Below are 19,207 nucleotides of genomic sequence, written 5' to 3' on the forward strand. Positions count from 1 at the left end.
TGTATAGTAAGGCGTTTTTTTTTGTTTTTTGTTCTTTTTTTAAAACGACCATGTATGCTAAGGCGTTTAAAAAAAAAAAAAAAAAAAAAAAAAACGACCATGTATAGTAAGGCGTTTAAAAAATAAAATAAAATGACCATGTATAGTAAGGCGTTTAAAAAAAAGAACGACAATGTATAGTAAGGCGTTTTTTTTTGTTTTTTGTTCTTTTTTTAAAACGACCATGTATGCTAAGGCGTTTAAAAAAAAAAAAAAAAAAAAAAAAAACGACCATGTATAGTAAGGCGTTTTTTTTGTTTTTTGTTCTTTTTTTAAAACGACCATGTATGCTAAGGCGTTAAAAAACAAAAAAAAAACAAAAAAAAAACGACCATGTATAGTAAGGCGTTTTTTTTTTTTTTTTTTTTTTTTAAACGACCATGTATAGTAAGGCGTTTTTAAAAAAACAAACAAACAAAAAAAAAAACGACCATGTATAGTAAGGCGTTTTATTTTTGTAAAAAAAAGGACCATGTAAGGCGTTTTATTTAAAAAAAAAAAAAAAAAAAACGTTTTATTTTTGTAAAAAAACGACCATGTATAGTAAGGCGTTTTATTTAAAAAAAAAAAACACACACACACACAAAAAACGACCATGTATAGTAAGGCGTTTTATTTTTGTAAAAAAAAGGACCATGTATAGTAAGGCGTTTTATTTAAAAAAAAAAAAAAAAAAAAACACAAAAAAAACGACCATGTATATTAAGGCATTTTTTGTTGTTTTTGTTTTTTTAAACGACCATGTATAGTATGGCGTTTTTTGTTTTTTTTTAAAGGCAAACAACAACAAAAAACGACCATGTAGAGTAAGGCGTTTTATTTAAAAATAAATAAATAAATAAAAAACACAAAAAAACGACCATGTATAGTAAGGCGTTTTATTTTTTGTAAAAAAAACGACCATGTATAGTAAGGCGTTTTATTTAAAAAAAAAAAAAAAAAAAACACACACAAAAAAACGACCATGTATAGTAAGGCGTTTTTTTTTTGTTTGTTTTTTGTCAAACGACAATGTATAGTATGGTATCTAAAAAAAAAAAAACGACCATGTATATAATGGCGTTAAAAAAACATAAAACAAAAAAACAAACAAAACAAAAACGACCATGTATACTAAGGCGTTTTTTTTTTTTTTTTTTTTTGTCAAACGACAATGTATTGTATGGTATCTTAAAAAAAAAAAACGACCATGTATACTAAGGCGTATACAGTTTATCCGATCATATTCAAACTTGGTGTGATTCCTCTTAAGATGTTGAAGATGAAAATTGATTGAAAGCTTTTTATTTCGTCGCACACTGTTGCCGCGGCACTTTTTGCAAAGGAAAAAAATCCTTCTTAATGAAGCATTACCAGTTGTACGAAGCAGCTAGAGCTGCAGATTTGAAGACAGATGTAACAGCCCACGATGTACAAAAAAAGTCTTTGGGTGTCATGTGCTAATCCCAACAGGAGGGCCCCCAGGGGCCGGGCATCACATTTTGAGCTAAAAAGAAAAAACTCCTCTTTAACGATAAGTGAAGCTGTTTTGTAGAGATGAATTTTCCCCCCAAATTGTCCAATTGGATTCAATTTGTTGGTCTGCATCCTCCTGACCGCACATTTCTCGTTGATTCTGACATTCTGGGAGTGATCCAATTTTGAGGTGGAGGCGGGGGGGCGGGACCTCGATAAAGAAGCGTCTCGAGAAGGGAACGGGGTGGACGATGAAGATTACTTCGGCCTTCCGTGCGCGCGCGCGCGCGCGAATCCGGCTGTCTCCTCTCACATTAGCCTTTACATTAAAGGCAGTCAGGTGGAAAATGAGTGTGGACCTCATGAGCCACCTCGTCCACCCACCTGGCCCTGCATCGCCAGAGGATGAAGACGAGGATGAGGAGGGGGATAAGAGGATGATGAAGAGTACGGATGGGCCGAAGAAAGTGCATCGACTTCTTATTCCCATCCTTGCAGATGAAAAATTGTTCACGTACGCGTCCGGTTTGGAGCACCTAACGAGGTGGACGCTCACCTTTCAAGTATGATGGAATTAAAATGGGATATTAATAATTAAAATCCTATCAGTGTGAATATTTCATGAATATGAATTCAAATCATTTTCCTCCTAACAGGAAAAATAAATTGTGATTTTTGCGTGGCTCAAAATAGTAAAAAAAAAAAAAAGTTTAGATGCAGTAATTGTATTTGTTGTTGGCTTAGGTTAGGAAAATATGTATTTTTTTAACAATTGAAAAATGACAAAATTGGTTTTCCATGTTGGGCTAAGCAAAACACAAAATTGAGGTAAATCACGAGTGCAAATTTGATGTTTATAAAATTATCAGGTGTTTTTAATTAATGTTGAAATTGATGTTTTGAAAATCAACGAGAAGGTCTATGAAGACGGCAACAAAAATATACATATAAAAGAAAAACAACATTTGTTCTCGTCACCGAGGACAAAATTGTGTTTTACGTTGGGTTAGGTGGGGGAAAAAACAAAACAAAAACAAAAACAAACAAAAAAACACTTAAGGTTAATTTTATTAACAAGTCTAAATTGAAATTCTAATTTTTGTTTACAACAACAGACTGAAACCAGTACTTCACCCCCCCCCCCCCCGAAAAAAAAAAGTATATATAAATAAATAAGAGCTGGAGTTTGACGACTAATAATCTGCATCGGCCCTGAAAAAAAAAAAAATAAAAAATTAAAAAAAAATATTGGTCTATCTCTAGCCTGCACTAGTATCCAATACGTTAAAATAAAGATGGTTATCAGTACTTCCTATATCCTAATCACAATTGATAATGTTTACAAATTTCATTCAGGTTTTTTTTTTTTTTATGTTGATCCCTGATGTTTTAAAGTCTGATATTTTATTTTTTTTTAAATTGTCTGACGTTTACAAAAAAACACGCATGTTTACCCGAAAACATTATAACCGATGCTAGCTTATAGCACTACACACATTCGTTACCATTTTGTAGTTGTTTCAAAACGTCTTTGCTAATCAAAAAAAAAAAAAAAAAAAAAAAATCCTAAAAATGCTTCAAGTTGTAAGAGACAGTTTTTATTACCAGTGCTATTTACATAGAAATAATACAACCCTTCAAACATGCACACGTACACACGCACGCACACGCATCCATCCGTCCACTCATGTTTCCATCCAAGAAGATTGGAGTCCAACGGCAAAAAAAAAAAAAAAAAAAAAAAACCTTTCCGTTCTGGGAATGAAATCGGGAAGAATGAACCTCAAAAAATACTCACTTTTGGCCGAGAGGCGGGAAAACGCCCACTAGGTGGCGACGGAGGCCCGATTAGCTGTGGCGGTTGAGGATTTGGGGGGAGGGAGGGAGGGAGGGAGGAGGGGGCGGGGCGTGCGGCCCGCCACAGATGTTGCGTGGCCCCTCTTTTGTTTGCTCCCTTTAAAAGAGGCAGGAGACCTCAGCTGTTGAAGGAGATTCTCTATTATGGCTTCAGTGTGCTTTTGAAAATCATTTCCATTAAAACATGTCTTGTGGAAAAAAACAAAAAAAACAAAAAAACAGGGGGAGCCCGACAAAGGGAAGGTCGGCCGGAGGCGCGCGCGCGCGGGCACAACAATCAGCGCCGCCCCGTGTGCACGCGCGGCCGTGTGGGAAGAAAAGTCTTGTTTTAACATGTGATCAATTGGTAGAAAGGCGCAAGGGATCCTTTTCAATTCTAATTATCGGACGCACGTTGTTTTTTTGTTTTTTTTGTTTTTTGTTTTTTCCCATCTCAGCGTTACCATTTCACATAATTGCTGCGAAAATTCTAATTTACACTTTTTAAAAAAGTGCTGGCTTATAAAAGTAACCCAAATTGGGTACAATAGCAACGCTGGGTTATTGAGAGGGCTGGATATCGATTCCAATACCCTCACCGATTCGATTTCCATTCACTTCACTTCAATCCAATATTGATGAATTATAAATCCAAAAGTTATCTTTGTGACAAATGTGAGCGGACGACAGAAGGTGCAATGAAATTTGTGTGTCCGTCATTATTTCACGACTGGAACGTCGACTCGTGCATATTCACCGTTCGATATTCACAAATTTGTGTGTTTTTTTTGTCAGTGGAACCTGTTCTCCAACTAAGAGGCCAAAACTTAAATAGGAAAGTAGTACCATCATCACTTTCAAGGAAGTATATTGAAATGTTTGAATTTAGTCTTTGCACTTTTGGTGCATTTTTTTTTTTCTAATCTTAATTAATTTTGACGGCAAATGATGGAAGATGATTTTGAGACAGTATTGCAAGGTTTTGATATGCTTGTTTTGTCGATTAAACCACAGGTGTCAAACTCAAGGCTCGGGGGCCACATCTGGCCCGCTACATCGTTTTTTTTTTTGTGGCCCTCAAATGCAAATAAAGTGCGTCGACTTCATATTACTTGCTAAATGGATTTGGACTTTTTTTTTATTTTTGGGGCAGAAAATTGCTCTAAAATTGAAATTTTAGCAAATATTATTATTTTTTTTATTAATATTTGCTTGTCACTATTATCCATAGTTTCCGAGATATTTTGTTAAAAATATACACAATAGACATGAAAAACAGGGGTCATTTTGTTCTTAAATAACAACATTCGCCTCATAGCATAATTGCCATAATTGCCTCTTATGATGGAAAACATTCCAATATGACTTCGCATATGCTATCAGGCTAACGGGGTGATTATACATTCATACGACATTCACAACGGCCCTCTGAGGGGAAATCAGAAGTATGATGAAAATAAGTTTGACACCCCTGGTTTAAGCTTTTAAGATGGGCAATTTAATAATAATAATAATAATAATAATTTGGAGGGGTGGAATCAATTACTTGCATTTTTTGTGTGTATTATTTGCAGAAGGAATCCCGTGCAAATGGCCGCCGTTTTCCGTATAAATCCCTTTTTGTGACATTTTATTTGGTTGTTGTGCCCGTGATTATTTTTCAAACATAAAAGGTGTGCCTCGGCGCAATAACATTTGTGTTCAGGGACCGACGACGGCTGGAAATTGACCGGTGAATTTGCCGGACGTGAAAAACAAGCGACACTCGCCGTGTCGTCCAAAGCAACGTTCGCGTGTAATCATCTGAAAGAGTGAAGCCGCAGCGGCTGCGCGGACTCCTCGGCGGACGCGTCTCCGACGCGCCTATTTAGCGGCTAACGCGGCTACAAAAAAGTGACGCTTCCTGACGAAGAAAAAGAAAAAGTCCCTTTGGTGTTTGGTTTGCGTCTACTGTGATTTTGCGGTTAGCGTGGGCGCAGGATGGAATCGATGAAAAAGTTCTTTGTGGTCACGGATTCAAGTCCAAGTATTCCAAGAAAGCACGTGAGGGGGGGTTGGGGGGCGCCGCTACGTTTGTACGCAAAGTGAAAAGCGCGGTGAAAAGTCACTTCCCGGCGGCGTTCACCAGGCGGCGGCCTCGCCCATCTCGGGCCCCTGGTGGGACATGGGGGCGCTGTAGCTGGAGTTACTGGCCAGTGAGAAAGGCGGACTGGGCCCGCCCCCGTACGCCTCCCCCGGCACGGGCTGCAGGGAGCCCGGCTCGGGGCTGGGCGTCTCGGCGTGCGAGATCATGTCCGTGAACCTTTGGTCGTCCGAGGGGAGGTGGCCCGTGCCCTCCATGGCCCCGGGCCCCGAGCCCAGGATGTAGGGGGACTCGGCGGGGGACTGGGCCTGCGAGGACGGGGGGCCGTGCGGGAAGAAGTCGTAGTTGCTTGCCGGTCCGTAGTAGTCCCCCTGGTACTCTGGAAGGATACGGGAACACACGTTAGGAGACATCAAAGAGGTTTGCAGTGACATCAAAGACATCGTCAAGGATGTTTTCGTCAGTGACGTTATGACTTGAATAAGTTGCTTTCAAGGCAATTGTTGATTATGGTGCCATCGATGCTCTCAGTGACATCAAAGACACTCATTACATTGCTGTCAAAAATGTTGATGACATGCTTTTGACTTCATGACATTCTAGTCAAAGATGCTAACATGTTCTCAATTACAATAATATCAAAGACAATGTCAATTCCATCAGATACACTCTCAATGACGTTTTCAAGGACATCGTCGACTATGATGTGGTCAGTGATGACATCAAAAATGTTCATGACATCCTCAAAGACTGAATATGTAAATGACATTGATGTTAGTGTCAATTGTTGTCAAATATGTTCTTGATTAGCTCAAAGACATTGTTAGTGGGTGGTGATTATAAGATTAATGTAAAAAAAAAATTGTTATGATTTTTAAATATGTTGTCGTCAATGACATTGTCACAAATATGTTCTCAGTCCAAAACATCTTATTTACACTAACATCAAAGACACGGTGGGTAACATCGATAATGACATTGCTGCGTACAATGTGGTCAGTCTTGTTGTCAAAGATGTCAATTGACGCTGACTAACATGTTCGGAATCATATCAAAGACATGAGCAATGACATCAAAGACACGGCCAGTGACATTGATAATGATATTTCTGAGTATAATCAGTCTTGTTGTCAAAGATGTCAATTGACGCTGACTAACATGTTCGGAATCATATCAAAGACATGGGCGATGACATCAAAGACATGGCCAGTGACACCGATAAAGGCATTGTCCAGTAGGATGTGGACAGTCATGTTGACAAAGACGTCAAAGATTTAGTAAATGGCTTTGATGTCAAAGAAGTTCCCGATTACATCAGAGACATCATCAACGACACCAAAGATACAACTAGATTGTTGATTTTGACATTGTCAAAGCGGGTTGTCATCCCTTTCTCTTGAAAGATGTTCCCAGCGACATCAAAGACATTGTCAACAATGTAATCAATGACATTGTTTTCACTGATGTCCGTGTCAAAGAGATTGGTATCAAAGACGGCAAAGGCAATGACATCAAATGTATCGTGACTGACATTTTCGGTATTGTTGTTGTTGACGTTTGTGACTATGACATCGTCGGTTATGACATTATGTCACTCGACGATTTTGCCACCAGACAATCTCAAAGAGGTTTTTTGGCTAAATAACAAGGACATTATCTACGACCTTCTTGTCCTCGATCGCTCCATCATCCGTTATCTGTCCTTCCACTCATCCAGCCATTGTCGAGTCGTCCGTCCGTCATCGACCCACGAGCACATGAATCATCCGTCTACGCTTCCATTATCATCCGTCCGTCCAACAATGAGGCCATCCATCCGCTAACTCGCCGCCATCCCTCCATTATCCAGCGAGCCATCTGTCGCCTTTTCCTCGCCTCGTGCTGACGTAAACACTTGACACCAAATATTCAGAACGCAGACGTCTCGGCATGAACAGAGCAGTATTCTGTCAAATCGCTCGCGCACGCACGCACGCACGCACGCACGCACGCACGCACGCAGCCTCGGGCTCTACTTCGGCAAAACTTTTGTGTTTATTATTCTTTCTGATTTCTTAATTTTCACACAGCAACAGTTGATTGAAAAGGTGTTTGAATGGGAATGATGCAGCCGTGAGCCTGTTGGTTGGCGCGACCTTGAGGAGAGGCGACGAGCAGCGTGCGAAGGGGGGGGGGGGGGGCACGCGCACACACGCACGTAGAAAGGCGGGCGAGCCGGCCTCAGCGGCGCCACAAAGGCGTCTGAAAAAAGCGGCGTGTGAAGAAAGCGAGGGAGAAGACGAGAACGCGAGATGAAGGTTTTGTCCTCACTGTGCACGGAAAGTCATTGAAGACTTCAAATTGTCTTCGATGTTTAGAATAACAAAAAAAACAAACGACGTCAGGTTCATCGAGGACGAGAATCTCTTTGATGTTTACAAAAACATGCATATGCATAAGGGTCCCTAAGATTTAGTTGTCTTCTCTTGACAAAACCATACACGGTCTTTGATCAGATATTGACAAAAATATGAACATGGAAGACTAAACTGGCATGGTGAAGTTGACAAAAAAAAAAAAATTGTTCAAAGTTGGTGTTGTCTTTGATGTTTACACAAAACACATATTGCCTCGTTCACTGAAGAGGTGGTGTCTTTGATGTTTACAAAAACTGACAAAATCGCCTGGGATATATATAAATACACAAATATGTAAGGTTTGCAAAAATCGTGTATGTGAAGGTTTTCTTAAGGACTGCACTGTCTTTGATGGTAACAAAAAAAAATAGCTTCATCAAAGAGCAAAATGGTCTTTGAAGTTTATGCAAAATTAACTTTTTTGCTTCATCAGGATTCAAATCGTCTTCGATGATTACAAAAAATCCAATTTTTTCACAAAGACTAATTGTCTTTGATGTATACAAAACATCGTTGAGGATCGGTTTTAATGGATACCAAAATTACGTAGCATTAATCCGATAAAGACCAAATTGGTTTTTGTCATTTACAAAAATATCTAACTTATTTAATTAAAGACTAAATTGTCTTTGATGATCACAAAAACACATTCCGCAGTGTCTTTGATGCAGATTGATAAATGTAGCCTTCTATTTACAATCAAACATTTGTCAAAAACTAAAATTAGTCTGTTTACGTAAAAGTGTATGTTTAAGTCAAGTCAAGTCAAAATATTGTTTAAGACCAAAATGATCTATTTTTAGTCTTTGATGTTTCCAAAAGCCGCAGACCAGCCTCGAAACAGCTTTCGGTAAAAAAAAAAAAAAAAAAAAAAAAAAAAAAAAAAAAAAAACTGCCACTAAATCCAAACGTGCGACGTTGAAAGCGTTTCCTGCCAGATTTGTTTACAAAGAGACTGATTGGAATAAAGTGGTTCATCCTCTTAGCCGTGACAGGTGACAGCGACAAACAGCTAACGAGGTTTTTGATGCCACACACGGAGACTCAAGACTGGAATGATTGCATGCAAATGTTCCATTTTGGTTGGTTGACGAGCATTTTTGTTTGTTTTTTCTTGACAGGAAGTGGAACTGACCGCCATAGTAGCCGTAGGCAGCAGGTCCCAAGATGTCCGGGTCCTCCAATCGGCCCCCCAGGGTCCTCATCCTCCTCGGGCCCCGGAAGAAGGCGTGTCTACGGGCCCCCAAAGCGCTCAACTGCTTCATCCGTCGCTCCTTGGATCTTCGGTTCTGGAACCAAACCTGCCACCGGACAGACAGAAGTGAACAATCTTGAAGACGAATGTGTCTTACAAAATCACGTTAGGCTTGACAAAGACTCAATGTTTACAAAACGTGCGTGCAGACCATACAAAACAACAACCTTGCATATTCCGGTTCTCATACAGGTCAGCAACAAGTCATTTGGAGTTCAGAGGTCAAAAACAAACAAACAAAAAAAAAATACTCTAATAATAATAATATTTTTTTGGAACATTTTTTCCTGTTTTTTGGAGTAATTTTTTTTCTGTTTTTTTTTTTTTTTTTTTATAATTATTTTCCCCCTGTTTATCTGAGTAATTTTTTTTCTGTTTTTCAGATTTTTTTTATGACAGAAAAAAAAAATTCAGCAAAACAGGAAAAAAAATACTCAAAAAAAAAAAACAAAGCTCCCCCAAAAAATTAGTCAGAAAAACAAGAGTTTTTTTTGTTTGTTTTTTTTTCCCAAGTGAATGCAATACGTTTCCATACAAAACAACAACCTTGCATATTCCGGTTCTTATACAGGTCAGCAAGTCATTTGGAGTTCAGAGGTCCAAAAAAAAAAAAAAATTACTCTGATAAACAGAAATTGGTGCTCTGTTTTTTGGAATATTTTTTTTTCTGTCTTTTGGAACATTTTCTTTTTTTTCCTGTTTTTTTTTGAATAATTTTTTCCCTGTTTTTTAAGAGTAATTTTTTTCTGTTTTTTTTTTTAAATAATTATTTTTCCCCCTGTTTATCTGAGTATTTTTGTTCTGTTTTTCTGATTTTTTTAAGACAGAAAAACAGAAAAAAAATATATAAAAAAAAACAGAAAAAATACTCAAAAAAAAAACAAAGCTACCCAAAAAAATTAGTAAGAAAAACAAGGTTTTTTTTTTTCTTCTTCTTCTTCAAGTGAATGCAATACGCTTCCGTACAAAACAACAAGCTTGCATATTCCGGTTCTTTCCTCAAGCAAACAGTGTCTTGCTTTTGGCCTGTGCTGCAAAATGATGCACGTTCGCAGCAGCCAGCCCGTCCCACTGTGATGCACGCGCACACGCGGAGGCAACACCTGCTTATTGAGAACAATCCTCGATGTGTTGGGTACATTTTTATGGAAATGCTCTCGCTTCCCCCTCGAGAGAGAGATTACACACTCGCACACGCGCACACACTGGGGGAGCGTTGCTATTTAACGCAAGCGGCGAGGCCCAAACACAGCCTCCATTTTGGCTCAGATCACCGTACACGCACACACAAGACAGAGGTGAGAAGAAAAAAAAAATGGAGGGTGTGGGGCATATGTAAATCTGTGAAATCAGCGATAATCACAGCCAGCGCGCAAAAAAAAAAAAAAAAAAAAGGCCACATCACACTTTGGCAGAGATGGCGCTAATCATCCTGACATTGTGCACGCCCACACACACTCCCCGCGTACGTGTGCGAGTGTGCGTGAAAACACACACGCAGACGCGCACGCAGGGAGGGGTTCCAGCATGCGTGCGGTGGCCCCTCAGCTAAAACAAGACCACCACCTATGACTAATTTCACGCCTGTGTGACTGAAACAAACACAAAGGGGGGCACATCATAAAAAAAAAAAAAAACAACACATATTGTGTTGTGATTGTGTGTTTTTGAGGAGCCTGGTGTGTAGACGTTAATTGGGAAAAAAATAATAATAATAATAAGACGAAATGGAATGCCTGCAGGCATGGAGATGGCGGAAGAAACGATAAAAAAAAAAAAAGTGTTTTCGCAAAGGTCAAAAACGAGTTTCATCAAAATAACATAATAGTGCCACGTTGAAACGATTCACTTCAAAATTGCTTTTTGTTTCCCTGCAAAAGTATTGGGACGCCCCCCCATCGATGACATCATTTTAGTAGGAAAGTGAAACGAGATGAGTTTTATGATCGAATCCCAAGACAGAAATCTAATTGCCTTTGGTGCGACTGGATGGCGTAATTCGTTCAGAGAGCCCAAAGGGACATTTTGTCATACTCATTTCAAATCAATTATTAATCGGAAGCCATTTTTGCCGTTTGAAATTAGTCGGAAAAATGTCAAAGTGGCACGTTTTCACGTCCTTGTCGTTATGTAAAATCAACACAATGCTTGGACTTCAAAGTTAAAAAAAAAATTAATTTTGTATTTGTACACCAGATGGCGCTACGTTTTCCTTTTCAAAGCATGCAGCAAAAATTATAGGGGTACTATAAATATCAATACAGATTAAATATGGGGGATTATTAAAACTTTTGTGAATTGTTCTTGAATTTTTTAAAGTGAAATATTATTTTTGTTTGTTTCTATGCTATTCAAAGCATGCAGCGAAATGTCACATTTTTCAGGATTTTATACAAAGGTGTATGCACATAAATAAAAAAATAAATAAAAAAATGTGAATAACTATTTCAGCCAGAAACTTATATATCAAATATTATGTTTTGGCAGATTTTAACCTATTACTGTCATTCATAACTCACAAAATGTGAAAGAAAATACTCAAAGCATGCAGCACGATGTCACATTTCTTTTCTGCAAAGGGTCTTCGATGCTGAAAAGATCACGTGTGCGTGCGTGTGTGCACATACAGGTCAAATATTGATCATATTTTGGAGAATTGGACACTCATGAAAGACTTCCTAACATGCAGTGCGGACTTTTTTTGAGCCATAAAAATGTTCAATTTAAAGCATACAGAAAAAAACAGCTAAACAAAATTTCAAGGTCATTAAAGGTTAACTAATTCAGCCAACAAAATACAGTCAAACTAGGAATATTTATATTAATAAATATATACTTGTATTAGGGCTCCACAATATGGTGATAATGGCACATGCCATAAGCTGGAATTGAATGACTGGATCAGTTCTTAAAACTAATTAGATTCAAATTTAAATGCACGTCGCCATCCGATAGGAGAACAATATGAACTAATGCTACATGACTTCAAATATAAATGTATATATAAAAATGTAAATTATGACAATTAATTAGCTAAGAATATATCGCGCTTGCTTATTTTGCCACATGAAAAAAAAACAACGTTTCTTTCATTAGACAATGAAAACATCATCTCCTTAGGTACATGTGAAATATTGCTAAAAAAAATATTGATATCGCAATATTAAACACCCATGCTAAATATCACCTAAATATCACATTTTTTACTATATTGTGGGTGCTAAACTGCAAGCATGTGGGAGTGTACTGTATTTTTCCCCCCAGGGAACTGAATATATGAAAAAAAAATAATACGATCTATTCTCATTTCTTTAACAAATGTGAGGTGACTATATTTTGTTTGACTGCATATCAAATCATATTTGAAGCCTTTCAAATTAGTTTATAAGGCAGACAAAAAGACTAACCGAAGGTGTTAAAATCCGCCGAATGCTGGCATATTAGATTAGCATATTTTAAGCGGAAGTAAGAAACAGCAACAAGAAGAAAAAAAGAAAAGAAAAAGAAAAAAAAAGATGTTGTTTATGTAATTTTGGGAATGAGTATGTTCAAGCTAATTAAGCCCTGTTAATTTGGCCAGTAGCAGCAGCAGCAGCATTTGTGGGGGTTCCATGGTTGCAGGCGGTCCTCCTTACCTGGATGACGCGCATGTTGAGTCCGGTCTCCTGCGCCAGCTGCTCCCGGATGTGTCGCGTGGGCTTGGGCGTGGCGACGAAGGCGGCCTTGAGGGTCTCCAGCTGCTTGGCCTTGATGGTGGTGCGCGGGCCCCGCCGCTTGGTGCCCGAGTTCTGCTCCTCGTTCTCGATGTTGTTGGTCTCCTTGTCCGACGACGTGCAGTTGTCCGCCTCCTTCAGCTCGTCGTTCAGGCCGCCGTCCTGGAGGTCCGGCGACAGGCTACGGTCCGTGCACGACGACACTGCGCACGCGGGGCAACGCCGCATTTGTGAGGGGAGGGAGTAAAAGATAGTTTTTTTAATTAGACTTTTTTTTTTAATTATCTAAAAAAAAAAAACAAGGCACAACTCAATTTATTCATTGTCATTTTACATTTTTTTCCCCCTCCGGAAGTGGGCGTGTCTTGTAACATTTCCGTTTCCGGTCAGTGTGGCGAAGAAACAAAATGAGAGGCAAAAATCCTTTTCCACGCTAAAATGCCGAGACTCGTCATCACGGAAAAAAACACACTTGACCTAGCGTCACAAAATTGAATTTAGTAATTGTAATTTTACATTTTTCCCCCCCTCTCAGGAAGTGGGCGTGTCTTGTAACATTTCCGTTTCCGGGCAGTGTGGCGAAGAAACAAAATGAGAGGCAAGGATCCATATCCACGCTCAAATGCTGAGACTCGTCATCGCGAAAACAACCACACTTGACCTCGCGTCACAAAATTGAATCGTGAGGACCAGGAAACAGGAGCGACGCGGCTACAACGTCCTTCTCGTACCACATTGGCGACAACTTGTACCGAGGCGCCGCCCGATGACGTCACTTGTTAGCGCCACGTAAAGGACTACATAGACGGATTTATAAAGCAGTATAACATCCTTTTGTGTTGGAGTCAGGGGGGTCGTCTGTCGATAACAATGACAGTAGGACCCCCAATGGACCTTGATACATATTGACAATAACAATAGAGTCCTTGGAGATGGTTAAAAAAGAACAAAAATAAACATTTGTGTGATTTGTTGAATAAAAACATTTACATTGCACCTTTTTATTGGCTTTTTTTTTTTTTTTTTTACTGTAGCAAATTGTTAGTGGTTATGGGTGCTGTATTCATTTATTTTTGATGATAATTCATTTAGACCGCATGCAGATCTGTTTTGGCGACATTTATATTGAAGTTACTTTCCTTGTTCTTCGTACCTGAGTTGAGGCTGACCTCCTTGATGGTGGCCGAGCTCAGGTAATCGTCCTTGCAGACGAACTTGTTCTCGTCGATGACGTAGAGCTCCTCGCCGGTGGACAGCTGCTTGTGGCACACCATGCAGGTGAAACAGTTGAGGTGGAACACCTTGCTGCGCGCCTTGCGCACCAGATCGCTGGGCGAGATGCCCTGCAGGCAGCCGGCGCACTTGGTGCCGAACCGCCTGCATGCGCGCCCAAGCGATGGGGGGAAAAAAGGAAAAAAAAAAAAAAACATTTGCAAGAGAGCCAACACAAGAGAGGATTTGTTTTAGTCTTTGTTTGCGTCGCCGTTTGTTTGTCAGTGAGTGGGATTATGCAAACGGCACCAAGGTGGTTGCCAAAGAATTTTGCGGGAGGGTGCAGGCGAAGGCCAAACAAGAAATTCCGAGACGGCTTCGGAGAATTATTATTTTTTTTATATTGCAAAGAAAGGTCTTTTTTTTTTTTTTTTTTTTTAAATCACTGCAAGCACAATAAACCAACGTGTATACGGCAAATTGATGCGGCCAAAAAATACTTTTATCAACAATAATAACAATAATAATAATAAATCTCATTGTGTTTTTAATTGTGTGCTTTTTGGTATTGACCTGACAACACGCAATTAAAAAACATAAATAAAAAGAAGTTGGATCTTTTTTCATTATTTTAAATATATATTATTTTTTAATTATTCATTTTGTCTCTACATGCACGAGGGTCGCGAATATAAAACTAGTTCTAAAAAAAATACTTGCACAGAGCATGCTGGTTGAAAAATAACATTTGATTTTAAAAAAATCACATTTTAAATCACACATCATATAATCTATAACAAAAGCAAAAAAAAAAAAAATCATTTTAAATCAGCCCAATATACATGCCACACACGCACATATAAAAATACCACATGAGGGTATAGGTAATAATAACAATGCTAATACTTTTTTGGGGTAAATTCCAGACTGTGCCTGCTAATCAATCCACGCGAAACACATTAGTGGCAATCAGGACATTGTAGGCGAGGATATGAGACGGGATTAGGCAGAGTGGGATGTATTTTAGGCGTGGAAATCTTCTCTTAATCCATATAAGACGTGCGTGGGACGACTTTCCCCCCACCTCATCCCCGTTTAAAAAAAAAAATCACCTGGCACCAAAAAAAAAAAAAAAAAGCAGCTGTTTCAGGGCCACCTGAGTGCATGTGCGTGAAGGAGGGAGACTTTCCAACCCCCCTATTGTTTTAACACTAATGTGGGCCCTGGTATCACTCCACGCTCTCGCCTTTCACATGCACGCCCCTGCCTGCGCGTCCACTCTGCACAACAATTGCGCACATTAGCCTGATTAGTCCTGCGGCCGCTAATGGGCCGCTCATTTGCATACGTGCAGGTACACCCGGACGAGCCACGCACGCTCACTCATTCATTCATTCATAACGCCGGACGTTTTTTTTTTCCCCCAGAGCATTTTGGGGGAATTTCCACCATTCCAAAAAAAAAAAAAAAAAAAGCTGCTTTTTGTCTTATTTGAATAAATGAAGCCATAATCCAAGTTTGCAAGAAGGTATTATTTTAAAAATAGGAAACGTTATTCTATAAATTAAAATATTCCATTTTGCTTTAATTAGGATTATTTGTGAAAGCTGCTTATGAGCTTGTTTGGGTGACGAAAGCGAGAATGCGCAAGTATGTGATTTTTATTTTTAATTTTAATTTATTTAACGAGGAATCGACTTTGCTTTGATTATTTTTTTTTAAATCTATTTAATGGCTTGTTTGACACGTCTATTTTAAAAATAGCAAAGTAATCATGTGAATTAAAATAGACTGCTAACGAGTTTTCTTTAATTATGATGATGAGCTTGTTTGTTTAATCTAAACAACTCGTGGCTGAATGTGTATTATTTTTTTAAAATTGGAAGTCTTATCATGAGACATTGAAAATGCCAGTTTTAATTTGTATTTTTTTTTTTTTAAACGCTGATTATGGATCTTATTTGCCAGAAAAATGCCGCATTGCACGTGGATGCTCGTGTATTTATATATATTTTTTATAGCAAAAGATGAAATACAAATCCTGCTTGAATTTTTTCATCTCTTTTTAAAATTATCATTTTTATTTTATTTTATTAATTTTTTTAATGAAAAAAAAAAAAAGAAGCTGTTTTGGGCTTCTTTGAATGAATAAAGCCAGAATACACATTTCCGCATTTAAACAACTCATGAATTAATAAGCAAACAATGTTACTTTGAATATTATTAGTTTTCAGTTCATTACAAAACAAACGTCCCTCTATAATAATAATAATAAAAAAGTGCTACTTTTTTTTTTTAATTTCTATTCTATTTCTAAATATTGATTATATCATCAATAGGAGGCCATTTCTTTTACAACAACGCAAATTAAAATGACATGTAGCTAAAGTACAATAATAACGAAACGATTCATTGCTTTCTTTTTTTTTTTTTTTTATGTTTGTTGTTGCGGTTCCTACCGGAAGAAGTCCACCTTGCAGTAGAGCTTCCCGTCCCGCGAGAAGCACTTGTCGGTCAGCTTGCAGCTGCACTCGCAGCACTGCACGCACTTGGCGTGCCAGGCCCGGTCCAGCACGTTGAGCAGGAACCGGTCCAGGATGGGCCGCTCGCAGCCGGCACAGTGGACCATCATGACTGCGGCCCGTGCAGCGCGCTGCCCCACGGCCGACCTCCTTCCCCCCCCCCGCCCCGCCGCCTTCTCACGACTGGCTCGGCAGGCCTCTCCCGCACGCGGAACCGCGTCTCGGATCCTCCACACCTGCCACCCTCCTCCTGCGTGCAGGGCTGTCACAAAAAGAAAAAAAGAAAAAAAAAAAAAAGCCCCCGGTACCGGCTCGGTTCTGGGCGCTGTATCCACAATCCACTTTGCTTGTTTGTTGTTGTGCCCTGATCAGGCGCGCGCACCTGACTTGTTCCAAATCATAACAAGAAGAATATCCTGCAACCGTGCGCGTGCTCGTGGATTTGTTTTCTTTTTCTTTATTTTTTTGTGGGTTGGCGGGGGTCGTTCCACGCGTGTCCCGCGGGCTCCTCGCCACCTTCGCGTCACTGTGGCCGCTTGTCACGCGCTGTGGACAAGCAAGGCACCCCTCCACCTCGACACCGTCGCCGCCGCCGCCGCCGCCGCCGCCATCACCCACGAACCATCCCCGCGCGAGCACATTGGCTGCCGCGCGCCTTAATTCCCTCGCAGGGAGAGCCAATCACGGAGAGGCTTCGGTTGTCATGGATACCGAGCTCACGGCTTCTCCAGTGGACCTGCACGTCAAGATGGGCAGAACCGAGACGGGCCGAAAATTGGCAGTGGGGCCTTTTCTTTTTAAATCCATGAAATATTGTTCTTCATGACAGTTTAGATTATAGTTAAAATGTCAACATTATCGTCAGACTATCTTGAGAAGTTTCATAGTGGACAACTAGTCAAAATCGTGACACGCTAGTGACTGATGTACAGCAGTGGACACAAATATATCATCCTATACACTGCCACCCACTGGTCATACGTTGTAAGTGCAGCAGTGAATTTCTAAGAAAATGCCAGTCATAACTAGTCCAGTGTCCAGTGATGATAATGTTGTGTATCAGTCACTACAGTGTGTCATCACATTCAGTGTTATAACACTAGATTTTTATTTTACGTTTTATTTTTTCAGCCGACCAGTTGATAACAAAGTTTTGGGATGTCTGACTTGCGTCTACTGTAGTGACTGATGTGAGTCCTTGATATCCAAGTTGAACATCATCACTGTAGTGACTGATGTGTCTTTTTTTATTGTCATTTTTGTACATCGTTTACTAAAGTGTGTCAACCCATACACTTAAAATGGAAATTAAGCACACTGTCATCCACTGTAGTAACTGATGTCCTTTGAAAGTCCAATTTTCAGTGTATGGGATGACTTACTTGGGTCTACTGTAGTGACTGATGCACAACTTACACTGCCACCCACTGGTCAGTTGTTGTAAATGCAAAAAAATGTTGTGCATCAGTCACTACAGTACATGTAAATAAATCATCCTGCATACTGTACACTGCCTGTCACTTGGCAGCTGTCCAATCCTGACAGACTAGCATCGGCTGGAGTGACTGATGCACAACTTACAATGTCATCAACTGGTCAGTTGTTGTAAATGCTAAAAAAAAATAATAATAATAAAAAAATTGTTGTGCATCAATCACTACAGTAGCTGTAAATAAGCCATCCCATACTGTACACTGCCTGCCATTGGCTAGCTGTCCAATTTTGACCAACTGTAGTGACTGATGCACAACTTTGACAGAAGACTATTGACACATCAGCGCAAGTTGCCAAATGTTATTAGCTGCACTACAAGGCACACATGCATGTGAATGCAAAAAAAAAGGGCGGTGCCAAACAAGGTCTAATGCAACAGCGAGCGCATGACATTACACAGTGGCTGGAAGGGGGAGTTTGAGGGGTGGGTGGGGGGGGATTTGTCTTTTCACATGCACAACGCTATTTACAGGGAAATGCCACGGATTAGTCAGCAGCTTCATCAATAAAAGGCGAGAGGCCGGGGGCCAGTCGGAGAGGCCAATCTCAATATTTACAGAGCGGACGCGTGGGGTCGGTTTGCACTTTTTTTTTTTTTTTTCTCTCTCTCTCCTCGTACGTTCGCGTTTGGCTCACTTCAATCGCAGTCCGGTCGACATTTGGAGGGACGGGCCAACGTCACTTTTGACAGAAATGCTTTTTGATGCAAAAACAAACAAAAAAAATGTTACAGGTCAAGGCAGACATTTTACATGGGAACATTCTCGTTGCACACTATTAACAACAACAAAAAAAAGGTCACAAAAAGTACATACAAAATATATAAATAATAAGTGATACTAATTCCGTTGTAATGTCACACCACATATTTACATGTTGAAAGTACCTTTCAAAGCACCCTATTAATTTAAGAATTTGAGCATGACAACTGCATGTACAAAAATGGATACCGTCGAGTGAAATTAAATATAACAATTGCAGATACAAGCACATTTCTTTTACAACTTGCCTTGACAGTAAAGTTCCTCACCTAACTTTTTTTTTTTCCCCAACTTGTCCACGACCCCAAAACATAATGCATCCGTGACCCGCTTTTGAAAACGACTGCATTATGAAACGATACGACTCAATTTGTCAATTGAGTGACAGCTGCAATGAAAAAAAAAAAAAAAAAAAATCGGAGATCATCATTGTGTATTTAC

The 19,207-nt window shown here is 39.5% G+C and overlaps 2 protein-coding genes across 3 annotated transcripts in view; both read right to left on the bottom strand.

The window, feature by feature from the left end:
* Nucleotides 1-3,070: 3,070 nt before the first annotated feature.
* On the bottom strand, nucleotides 3,071-16,792 carry lhx5 (LIM homeobox 5). Its single transcript, XM_077496542.1, has 5 exons — nucleotides 16,449-16,792; nucleotides 13,931-14,154; nucleotides 12,700-12,980; nucleotides 8,945-9,110; nucleotides 3,071-5,792 (listed from the first exon to the last, which is right to left on the bottom strand). Exons 1-5 carry the CDS (start codon nucleotides 16,619-16,621, stop codon nucleotides 5,452-5,454), a joined length of 1,185 nt encoding a protein of 394 aa, XP_077352668.1. The 5' UTR covers nucleotides 16,622-16,792; the 3' UTR covers nucleotides 3,071-5,451.
* A 5-nt stretch (nucleotides 16,793-16,797) lies between these two features.
* The window catches only part of mzt2b (mitotic spindle organizing protein 2B), a 76,310-nt gene continuing 73,900 nt past the window's right edge, over nucleotides 16,798-19,207 (bottom strand). For both annotated transcript variants that reach the window (XM_077496547.1, XM_077496548.1), the window contains one exon: nucleotides 16,798-19,154. The gene's annotated coding sequence lies outside the window, so the exon portion shown is untranslated. The remainder of the gene's footprint in view (nucleotides 19,155-19,207) is intronic.

This window comes from Festucalex cinctus, chromosome 15, assembly GCF_051991245.1.
Source record: "Festucalex cinctus isolate MCC-2025b chromosome 15, RoL_Fcin_1.0, whole genome shotgun sequence".
Lineage (NCBI taxonomy): Eukaryota > Metazoa > Chordata > Actinopteri > Syngnathiformes > Syngnathidae > Festucalex > Festucalex cinctus.